Source organism: Pygocentrus nattereri, chromosome 1 (assembly GCF_015220715.1).
Source record: "Pygocentrus nattereri isolate fPygNat1 chromosome 1, fPygNat1.pri, whole genome shotgun sequence".
In the NCBI taxonomy this organism is placed as follows: Eukaryota; Metazoa; Chordata; class Actinopteri; order Characiformes; family Serrasalmidae; genus Pygocentrus; species Pygocentrus nattereri.
Window position 1 is genome coordinate 10,100,686 of NC_051211.1, and position 12,193 is coordinate 10,112,878.

Genomic DNA, 12,193 nt, shown 5'->3' on the forward strand with positions numbered 1-12,193 from the left:
TGCATGCTATCTTTTCTAACTCATTTTCACTCTTTTTCTGTGTGTATCACACTGTTTCTTTCTTTCTCTCTCTCTCTCTCTCTCTCTCTATCTATCTATCTATCTATCTATCTATCTATCTATCTATCTATCTATCTATCTATCTATCTATCTATCTATCTATCTATCTATCAGCCCCCCCCCCCTCTCCCAGCACTCCTCAGATTGAGGATAAAAGATCTGTGAAGATTAGTGATAATCTGTGATCCAGACTCCACGTCAGCTGCTGCAGTATATCAGCAGAGTGAGGCTCTACTCCACCAGCTCTGGTTAATGGGGTTCGGACAGCAGCCAACGTGCTTTGTGTTTAACTCTTGCTGCGTAGACAGCGTTTCCTACGAGGAAACAGCTGTAAAGAGGAGGTGTCACCCATACATAAACCCGTCTCCTCTACTGGCCAGCAGTGCAGGGGTCTGGGTCTGCGTCTGCTCCAGTGGAGCCCTGGGTTGTTTTTCCAGTGAATTGATGAGGGAACTGTCTAATGAATGCCTTTTCTACATCTCTGTCCTGTTTCGGTTGTGCAAGTATTACGTCCAGTTCCTTTAAGGCAGATGCCTTTTGGTTCAGTTTTCACACGTGTAGTGCATTCGTAGTGGCTCTATTAAGTTAGAGCAAAGTGACATTATTATATATTGTGTAAGGCTGTGTATTTCCACAACTGAGTGAGTGATGTGGCTTTTTTTTTTTTTTCTTGTCCCCCACCCCACCCCCCCCATAGCTGGATGCTAGACAACAAAGTCTTCTTTAGATTGCGACATCGCTGTGTTGTGTTTAATGGCCATCCAGATGGGCTGGTTTTGCCTAAGCTAATACAGATTGCTCTTGCGGCCTGTGTGTTTACATGTGTCTGCTATGAGGAAGAAGGACCCATTACTCACGGTTTCCTGAAAACCACCCCCTACTGAGAGCTTGACCCCACTCAGCCTCCCGCTCGTATGTGGGGTAAGGGGCTGGGGGGTTGGGCTAAGTATGTATACATGGTTGGATTTTTATTTTTTGTTGTTATACCGCAGCTATAATCACTGAGATGGCGGCTCTTTTATTTCTACTTTATCATGGAGTCTCTGCTTCAAGGGTTTGTTATGATGCTGTGAGAAGACTGACTTGGGCCTGGGCAATACAATGTTAATCATATTCACCGAAATCAAAAATGTTTTTTGATATTGTGATGAGATTTTTGATGAAATAACTGTGAACAATGATTACTTTGAAATGCTAGGTGGCGATGTGCACATTTTGCGTAGTAGTCAGGGTGAATACGACTAGCTGCTTAGCTGTAACTGTACTATCCAATGGATCAGAGTAAGCTAGTTAGCTATGTTCAGTCTTGAAATCATGAACAATAAAAATACTTATTATACTTAAAATACTTAAATTGTTTTTATGTTTATTTGAATTATGAATATGACTTTATGATCTATATTGTGATAAATTGTTAAAAAATTTGCTTGGATGCTTAAAACTTTCACACAGTACTGTATATTGTGATTTACGTCAGGTATTAACAACAAAACATAGCACACAGCTACAGTAACAGTTGCTTTTATGCTGTTTCACAGCTAAGATTTAGCGCTTTTAATTATTTTAACAAGAAACACACAATTTGCAGCTACCAAACTAACAAAGTTAGCAGCTCAAGTTTTCAGCAGAAAGCATGTTGTTTTAGCAGGTAATAAGGTGCATAACTTTCCATGCTGAAATTAGTTATTGCAGAAGGATGGTGTGGATGTTATTTGAGGCTTCTGAGTCTTATAGTATAAGGAGCTGTGCTGGTGGTGCAGCAATGTGCTTCACTCTCTCAGGAGGGGTCCCTCTTCCCTCATCACTGCGATGGTGGCTGTTTCTCAGTTGATGTAATGGAATTGACGGTTAGCGTTCTCCTCCAAGCGTGTTGAGCCATCCAGTGACGTTACAATACAAGTAGTTTTAAAAGATGTCTGGGTGAAAGCATGGCAGCATCGTGACCTAGCTCACGGCTGGATTTGACAGTGGCTGAATTGGAAAGACAAACTGAGTTTAAAAAAAAAAGGCTGATAATCTTCAGTGGAAGATAAACGTGTGATCAGTTGCTTTGGATTGCCTCAATCTCAAAATGGTAACTTTTTATAGGAGCTGGAAGAAATGAATTCTGAACCATTTTGACCAACTGAAATTAGAATGTTTTAATATGACAGTGATGATGGTGTTAATCAATATTGATTTAGATGCAAAAAAATTGTGACCAGATTTTTGACCATATCACTGAGCTCTGGACTGATGGCAGCTCAGTGCAGTCGGACGGCTTCTGTTGCCCCAGGAATCTGCTCAGGCCGAGAGCCGTAGCACGCAGCTCCTGCCTGTGGGGAGGAGCATTGTGGGTCATGGTTGGTTGCTATGGTGATGTGGCAGGTTTGTTTGTGCTCTGTGTTCCAGGACTGGGCCTTGCTCCCCTCTCATTAGGGAGAACTTGTGATTTGGCTTAGCGAGTTCAGGAGGGCCTTCACGGGAAACCCAAGCCTACGTTCCCCCATCGTCTCTTTCTTTTTCTCTCTCTCTTTTATTCCTAGCCTTTGTCATGAATTGCTCTCCACTCCCTCCTCAGAATAATTGCTGTACCTCACAGCAGAGCTGGGCTTGTGACCCCTCTCTCTCTCTTGCTCTCTCTCTCTCTCTCGCTTTCAGTCTGGAACACATTGTTTCTGTGCACCTCCTACACTTTATCGTGTATTTTAAAAGTAGCACAGCTGTCCTTCACATGAGTCTGAGACTATAGTCTGGTCTTCTCTTTGCAGCTCTGCACTGGTCCTGCACTCCAGTGGGCTAAACCCTAATCTCTGGGAGCTTATCACATGCAGCGCAGCCCCTCAGCCTAGGTCGCTTGTCCCAGGCTGCTGAGTGAATGCTGTGTGACGGGGCGTCATGCTCAGAGTTGCGCAGAGGTCATCACTTTAGCTCCAACTCGCTCTCCCCGCTGCTCAAGGGTGTAACTGCAGTGGTCTGGTTGTCGCACACAAAAGATCAGAAAGTGTGTGGGTGTGTGTTTTAGGGGCGTAAAGAGTGCATCATTATGCAAGCCTGAAGATTTAAGAGTTGATTAAAATTTGATGAAAGCAGATTCTATAATAATATTTAAGATATTTTGAGAAGTATGTGCTTTTACATATATTTTGGCCATGACAAAGTAGTAAGGCTATTGTTGATGAAGACTTTAATTGTGTAATGTTGTTTTGTCGTGTTTTCTTAGTCTTTATTCCACTACTGTGGCAATAGTTTAGGCCTATTTGCAGTGGTGGACAAAGTACACAACCTTTGCAAACATATAGATACCAATTGTAAATATTACTAAAGTAAAAGTAGACGGCCTCTATTTCCAATTGTTATAGATCAGATCTATTGGCTTTTAAATGTACTTAACATTAACTTAACATTAAACATTGTTATTACTTCTTGAAAATGTAATTGACTGTTAAATGCCATGTAAAAAAATCAGTTACCATTTATTTTATATTTCTTCATTGTATTCAACTATTAAAGCCTGTTATCTATCCATCTTGTTTCCAGTTGCTTCCACCACTCCGGGGGTATCTAAAGAACACAGTGTTCCTTAGAGATGGTGATTTGCCCCAGCAAAATAAAAAATTTGAATTTGTTATTGTGCAAGAATGAAAAACAATATTTGTAATAATACTGATAATAATACTGATTAGTAGAAATGAATTATTACAACATAAACAGCAGCAATGATGAAAACAACAGTAAGATTTTTTTTTTTCTAACATAAAGGTATTAAAGTGAAACACATCTTGAGCTTTTTTGCAAGCCTGGTGAAATTTGACCCTGTGTGTGTGTGTGTGTGTGTGTGTGTGTGTGTGTACTGCAGACTCAGGCTCATGAATACCATGTGGCAGCATGCACTGGGGAATATGTTCCTCTGACTGTTCCTTCACTTGAGAGTTAATGATTATAACAGAGTGTGTGTTTGTAGCCAGCGCAGGAGAGGGAGGAGACCACAGCGTGTGTAGTAACACTGCAGAAAGAAGTCATATTTAGAACACGGTGCCCAGAGTCTGCAGATAACATGACATACAGCTCAAGCTGCAATGTGAGGAGTCTTTTCCCATGTATTGTGGCCAAAACATGGCCTGATCACATGAACCCTTGGAGTGGTTGGTAAAGACCTGGCAATCATCCAACTCACTGGAAATGACTGTCTGTCTGGGCTTGGCATGACCCTTTCACTGTCCATCAAGTGGACAGCTAGCGGAAATACACAGGGCCTGTCCTTGAAGAATCCTGGAAATGTAGATTTGTATACACAGAGCAATGACTCAGATTAAAGAGAGCTGGTCTAAGGTTGCATTTGGTTGTGGTTCTGTTTGTAGTTTGATGTTTTTGAGTCAGTGTCTAAGAAATTCTGCATTGTGACCCACACTGCTGGAATACATCTGCACTGTATGCTGTGTTGGCATCTAAAAGACCATAAGATGATCCTAGATCAGTACAGTTTACTTAAACAAATGTTCCAAGTGCAAGGTCAGCCAAATGCGCTCAGGCGGCTTTCACTCCCTCATTTGGTCAAAAGTTCCTACGGTGTCTTAAGCACTCGAGTGACCTCACATCTTCCATTGTCCTGGCCCCACAGAGTGTAACTTGGTGTCTATTACAGAAACAGTAGTAAGGGTAGTAAGCATGCTAGCGGTGAAAGTAGTAGCAGTGTCATTAAGACAGGGTTGATCAGGGGTGTAGAAAGTGGCTAATGATGCAAAGTAGTAGCAGTAGTTATAGTAACAGAGGTGGGCACTATGAAGATATACACCACGATACAAAAGTCAGAAACTATCCACATATGTTTAACAGAAAAGTACACAGATGCTCTTACTGTGCCCACACAAGCCTTTATTACAGTTTCTGTTCTTTTTGGGAGACTTGCTCTCAGTTTTCAGAAATCTGCAGGGATATTTTTCCACACCAAGTTCAGTCTTAGATGTTTTCTCCTTCTCACAGTTCAAGTAATCCCAAACCCATTCACTGATGTTTTCATTCATTCTGCAGTGGTGTGTGACTTTGAGATTTAGTATTATACTTACAGACTTTTGTGAAGCTGCTAATATATTTAAATATAATAGAAACACAACTGTATAATGTAGTAGTAGCAGTATTAGTAGCAGTAGCATGACACTAGGAGTAACTCTAGCAATAGGAGTAGTACCAGTATTTGTAGAAACAGTAGCAGGTGTAACAGTAGTATCAGTAGCAGAAGTAACAGTGGTGGTAGTAACAGTGGTAATAATCAAAAAAAGCAGTAGTAACAGTAATGGTAGCAGCAGTGACTGTAGTAGTAGCAGTAGTAATTATAGTAACTGTAGTAGTAGTAGTAGTAGTAGTAGTAGTAGTAGTAGTAGTAGTAGTTATAGTGGTGATACTAGCAGTAGTAAAAGTTATAACAGTAGCAGTAGAAGTAGTAACAGTAGTAATACCAATAGTAATAATTGTAACAGTGCTTATACTAGCAGTAGTAAAAGTGCCCTTGAGCAAGGCACCTAACCCCCCACTTGCTTCCCATGCGCAGTGGATAGGGCTGCCCACTGCTCCAAGCAACTGTGCTCTCTGCCCCCTAGTGTGCATGTATGTGGGTGTTTCACTGCATGCATGGGTTAAATGCAGAGGTCTAATTTCACAGTGTGCAAACACAGTGACAATTGGTTCTCAATTCAATTAAATTCAGTAGAAGCAGCAGTAGAAGTAGTAACAGTAGTAATAGCAGTAGTAATTATAGTAACAGTGGTGATATTAGCAGTAGTAAAAGTTGTAACAATAACAGTAGTAGTAAAAGTAGCAGTCGTAACAATGGTAGTAGCAGTAGTAAAAGTAGAAAATGCTAACAACTGGAGCAGTAACAGCAACAGGTGTAACAGTGTTCACAGTGGTGTTTTGTAATTCTAGTAACAGTAGCTGTGGTAATTATAGTAACAGTGGGGGTGTAGCAGTAGTAACAGTTTCAACAGTACTGGTAGTAACAGGGATGGTAACAATAGTAACAGTGGTTGTGCTAGTAGTAGTAACAGTAGTAGCAGTTATAACCATAGAACTAGGAAAAGTAGCAGTGTCAGTGCGTCAGTGTGAGCAGGTGTAGAAAGTGGCTCCTGGTGTAAGCGGAGGCTGTGGGTAATGACCTAACCCTCTTATCGGCAGTAAGGAGCTCTCCCTGGCTGAGCTGCTAATGTTGGCGGGTTGTTTTTAATGGGCTGGGAGGATGAGAGGAGGAGAACTAATGGCCTCAGGATGCAGGAGGTCCCTCGCATCTCGCTCCTCTGTTTTTGGACGGGAGCCGGAAATGCTGCTCCTGGCGTATATTTGAAATGGCTGCATTGATGATGTTAGGAAGGAAGGGGTTGCGATGGTTACTTTGTACGCCTACACTGATTCGGCTGCACTCTGGAGATGCACATAGAGCACAGATGTGGATGCGAGGTTTGTAGAATAGGGTACATTCCCCAGTGAGTTCATTTGCATGGTTGGGTTGTGTTGGTTCCAGTGCATGAATCATGCCGCAATATATCAGAGAGAAAGAGGAAGTTGAAGCAGGAGGCAAGCAGAGTCCTGCTTTAACTCGGGCAGAGGGAAGGGGGAAAAGTGCAGACTGCATATTCAATATTGATCTATTCCCATGTTTGACTCACTGCAGCTGTTTCATACTGTAGATTAAACAGCAAAACACAGCAAACAAACAGAAGCGCATTTGTGTCTGTCTACTCCTCTGTCTGTCCGTCTGTCCATCACGCTGTAATTTACTTGGCCCAAGCAATGTCACATGACAAAATTAGGGTTTCAGATATTGGTCTTTATAGGCAAAGATCCCATGGATTGTTTGCTAGATTTATATTAGAATTAGGCCTGAAAATATAAAAAAAATTCTGGCTAATACTGAATTTAAGTTTTGATCAAATGTTAATTTTATACTGCAGTAGTTTTAGTTCGACAGTGCTTTAGTGATTGAAATTATTGTACTTTCTCAATTGTTACGTAACAAAATAACAAGTCTAAAATTATAGAGAACAAAGCAATTTGTTTTATGACATCAGTCTCGTGCTGTCATGACCTTTCTGTCATAACCGTGATGGTGTTTTGTGTTTAGATGGATCGGTTTTGCCTGTGTTGCTGCAACATCATTAAACAAAGGATGATTCAAAGGTTTCACGAGCTAGAATCCTGATGCTGTGGCCAAAAAAGTCAAGTTATTGGTGAATTGTCAACGATGGCTTTGACCGATACTGGAAAAAATGCTGTTGTTAGCATTGCCTGTTGTTATTGGCAAACCAACATAATTTCAGTGAAATTTGACAATTGGAAACTGGGAATCGGGATATGACCGTTATGTTGTTCTGTAAAACTGTTAAAACCTGTTTGAATCTCTCATTTTTGACCACATAAAATGGGGATGCAAGATGATATCAGCATCACATCACTATCAGCATACATTTAGTTTTGAACGCTTGAAAGCATGTTTGTGATGCAAGGTTACTGCACTAAAATATGTTTCATTAATTTTACTGCATTTGTAATCCTTTATAAAGAAATAGAAATAAATGTTGTTTCTCTGTAATGCTGATCTAGGTAGATCTAGTCCTGTATGTTTTATAAATGTTTATATATTGGCGTCAGTGGATATATACGGTCATAAGCAAAAGTTTGGCCACCCTGGTTAAACTACATTTAGTTGATTTTTCTATATGAAAATAAGTAAACACGTTCTCTTCAAAAATGTGGCTTGAGTAAAAGTTGTGGCACATTTTATTTGTTTTTTAGTCCATTATTTTAAACTTTGCATATGACTGCACCTGGAAAACGTTTGGATGTTTGGATTAGAACGCTATTCCCATATAAATATAAAATTTAGACATGCACCAAAGATGCTCAGAGAAGGTAGTTTCAGAATATTTTCAGAATGTTTGCTGTAATCTGAAAATTTTGACCAAATAAAACAAAGATTAAGTGGGCATACAATGAATGTCAAAATATAAGTCTTTACAAATAACGTTAAATAAATGCTTTTGGGGGCTGGTCAGCGCAGACAAGTTCAAGCAGTTTGATCAGCAGTAGATCACTAGTGAAAATGTCAGTCATATGTAAGTATTTCATGTTTCCTGTAAGGGACATTAGACAAATAATTTACCGCTGTTCATGTCAAATATCAAGATGAGGTATAAAACCCGAGAGAACGTCTCCATTACAGGTTTGATACCACTTGAAGACACACGATTCCTCTTGATTCGCTGAATACGGCAAAATGACAAAGGCAGACAGTCTAGCAAGTTAATGCTATTAGTAGCTACAGTTTTTGAAATGGCAAAAAAATTCACAAACAGCAGGGCCAAAGTGCAAAGTATAACCAAAATCTAAATCGTTGCTTTCAATGACCAACTTTTCTCTGTTGTCAAGGTTGTTTGGAGCGCAAACTGTAGCCTACATACTGCAATAAATTTAGTATGTTTATTTTGTTTAATGATTTTATTTGTTTGTTTTTTTTGTTTTTTTTAGTGCAGAAGTTTCACTTTGAGGCATCGCCAATCAAATTATGCTGGTTGATTAGTGGTTATCAGAGTTTTTGCTTCTTAAAATTGATATCCATGAGTTTTTTCATATCTGTTCTGCCCTGTAAGTCAGTGTTCAACCTCATGCAGTTAACAGGTTTGTTTAAATGACACACTAGCACCCCAGAGCCACTTCTGATTCTTCCCGTCACAGAGATCCTCTCCAGGCTTTCTCCATTAGCCTCTGCAATGCTGTCAGACTGCTGTAAATGTCACTGGACTGCGTTATTGAATGAGGCTGGTCTTAATGGTGGCTGGGTTTCGTCTGCCCTCTGACAGTTGCTCTTCTCCCTTGTGATTGGTGCAGACTGCCCACTTGGCTTTGATAGATGTGCTGATGGCGGTGGGTGCCATGGAGACGTTGAGCACGGTGCGGGCGAGTGGAGGAGCGGATCTGATCAAGGGAGAGGCTGACTGGGAGAGTGCCCTGCTGCACTGGGTCAACACGGTAAGTGTGCAACTGTAAACAGATTCACACAGCAGTACATGGAGATAACGTACTCGACTTTATAGTGAAAATATACACAATTTCCTCCCTTACCATGATTGTTGACAAGACATGATTTGGTGTCTGAAGCCTCTTCAGTTCTACACAGGAGCTACGAGGCTAATGTAGCTAACAAGTAACAGAAGTGTGCTGTATTCAATTATCAATGAATGTTTGATACATACAGCATACTTTTGTCAATTTTCATAGATGACCGTGTCATACAGTGTCAGAGACAGTATAACGCTGCCGTCAGAGCAAAACTCTATCTCCCAAATGGTAACTTTATAGGAGAAGGAAATTATTTACTTCATTTTTAGTGGAAGTCAGTGGAACCAGAGTTTTTCCCACATAATTTTGGGCTGTTTATTTTGGTCCCTGTATCATGAAATTTACACACAATGTAAAGGGCAACAGACATTTTCAAAATATGCCAAAAACTGAAAAATGGAGTTATGAGGTTTTGTTCTGATAACAGCGATTAAACAAATTTTAGCTATATTTGAACCCTGCTATCATAAACATGTCATAAACGTCATGCCGTATGTAATATGCTGTTGTTGTCATGAGGGATTGTGTTTGGCCTAATGTTACCACTACCAGTAAGTGTCAAGACAGAATTCATAATGTTTGATATCATCAGGGCTAAATAGAGTACATTTAGCAAAAAGCAAGCTGTCATGACTTCAGACATAGAATCCGTCATGATAATTACCTGTAATGCTAATATTAATAATATTACCCTGTTATATCACTGTTACATTATGACACTGTGATTTAGGCATTAAGCACTTTACACATTGTTAACCAATAAATAAACTTATTTTGCATGTTTGCTACATCAGCATTTAAAGCTCCAGTGCAAAAGTAAAGAAGCAAATTTCAGACCTCAAACATGTTTTGGCCTGTCAGGCTACATTTGGGATAAGGGGAAAACTGTTATTTTGTTTTGCCACAAATACAAATAATTACTGTACACTTCCATAAGTAGTCAGAGGCAGAGGTCTTCAAATCTGGACCTTGAATCCAGTTTCCAGTCTGTATTTTGTAAACACTGGTGGTTAATTGAACTGCTGATGGAGCTGTTTGGCCACCTACAACTATACCTACCAGTGTATGCAAAGTCCAGGACCTGGAAACTGGATTCAAGGCCCGGTCTAACGCATAACCTGACTCACAACGATGTATAGTGCCCAAACAGTCTCACAGAGTATACAGCCTTTCCAATCCTCACGTACACATTCAGACAACACGGATAACCTCATACAGCACATCCAGCCTAACTGAATCCTGCAGATCAGAGGGGCCCAATCCAACAACCAGCAAAACATTTTTGTGGTCAGTATGTCTGAACTAGACAACCAGTGATGTGCACCCTCATCACCTTGTGCATTTTATTTTACAACTATTAACAATTTTAATAAAGAAATTCAGTCTGTACAATAGGGAACACCTCATGCATACGGTCACGTTTCGACTGCACCCAGGCCTATACATGATTAGGGCAGGGCTGTGTAATTATTCTTAGCCATGCTATTTGTTTCAGTTTATTGCAACATGTGTTATGACAGAAACAACAGCATGTCTGAAACACACATACTGTTCATTTGGTCTTATTGATGTAGGTTCCAGGATGGTATATCCTTGCGAGTCACTGGTTAGAGAGTGAGAAGCCAACTTAATATAATAATGTATATAACACTATTTGATGTTTTCAGATATTTTCCCGTTACCAGCAGTACTGTGCAGATGTCCCCACCACCCTTTGTTTAATTCCCAGTCGAAATGGCTATTACAAGTGCTTGAAGCTGTTATCTTAGAGATTTGCGGAAAAATCCAATGATGTTTCTGTCCATTTTTCCAATGTGAGAAGACAATTCAGCACCATGGGTCTGAAAGAATGTGTAGCTGTCAAGAAGCACTTACTGAGGGAGGGAGAGGGAGGGGGGCAGGGTAAACTAAAGAAAATTTACAAATCAAAGATGCTACTTGGATTCTTATAACAATGGACTGACTCCCTCAGAGTCCAGACTTCAATATAACTGAATGTGCTTGGGATTACTTGGATAACGAGAAGCAGAAAACTTGCACAACTTCTGAAGCCAGTCATACTGGACTGCAGCCTAGCTATGTTCTTTTAGGGAGGTGGAGCAAAAGTCAGGCGAGTACAGACAGTACTGATATGAGGTGATTTTGGAGAGAATGTATCGATCAGTAAACGGTTAATCTTAGCTGAGTAACTGGTTAGTTTTTTTGCAACTGTGAGTGACGAGCAAAATTGACTGAGGATTCTTTTTCAGAAAGAAGACTCCCTTTTGCTTCCTATTGGCTGAAGCTTCAGTGGTTCACAAATTAACAGGGTTAAAATTTACCTAGGTGTTCTTGGTGCACAGTGAAGTTTAATGCTGCTGTAAGCGAAATTGATTTTTCATGCTCATGTGTTCTTTCATAGTGACATTTTCAATCAGGCAGATTTTAGTTGTGTTCTGTGTGACTAACGGCTTAAGACTAAACTTTGGAGATGTGGAAAAGTTTGATATATTATTTCATTGTTGAGGCCTGTCTGTAATGTTTTGTCAGATACACTGATCAGGCATAACGTTAAGACCACCTTATGTTTCTATGCTCATTGTCTATTTTATCAGCTCCACTTACTATATAGGTGCACTTTGTACTACACCACAGCAGCACTTCTGTGTCTGTTCCACTCGCACCACTGAAACACACACTAATCCACCACCACCACATCAGTGTTACTGCAGTTCTGAGAATGATCCTCCACCCAAATAGTACCTGCTCTGTGAGGATCCATGGGGGTCCTGACCACTGAAGAACAGGGTAAAAAGGGGCTAACAAAGTATCAGAGAAACAGATGGACTACAGTCTGTAACTGTAGAACTACAAAGTGCACCTATAAAGTAAGTGGAGCTGATAAAATGGACAAGCGTGAAACAAGGAGGTGGTCATAATGTTATGCCTGATCAGTGAGTGTATATAGCTTTGATGTATGCAGCATCATCATGGTAGCAGCACAAACCCAAGTATCTATATCAGCTGACTGAGAAATAAGTCAGGTCCGGTGCTTACCTCACCAGGG

At 40.3% G+C, this 12,193-nt stretch overlaps 1 protein-coding gene across 6 annotated transcripts in view; it reads left to right on the plus strand.

Moving 5' to 3' along the window:
* camsap3 (calmodulin regulated spectrin-associated protein family, member 3) overlaps positions 1 to 12,193 on the plus strand; it is a 56,610-nt gene that overhangs the window by 25,665 nt on the left and 18,752 nt on the right. For all 6 annotated transcript variants that reach the window (XM_037537743.1, XM_037537752.1, XM_037537747.1 and 3 more), the window contains exon 3: positions 8,917 to 9,057. In XM_037537743.1, the coding sequence (XP_037393640.1) occupies positions 8,917 to 9,057 (141 nt within the window). The remainder of the gene's footprint in view (positions 1 to 8,916; positions 9,058 to 12,193) is intronic.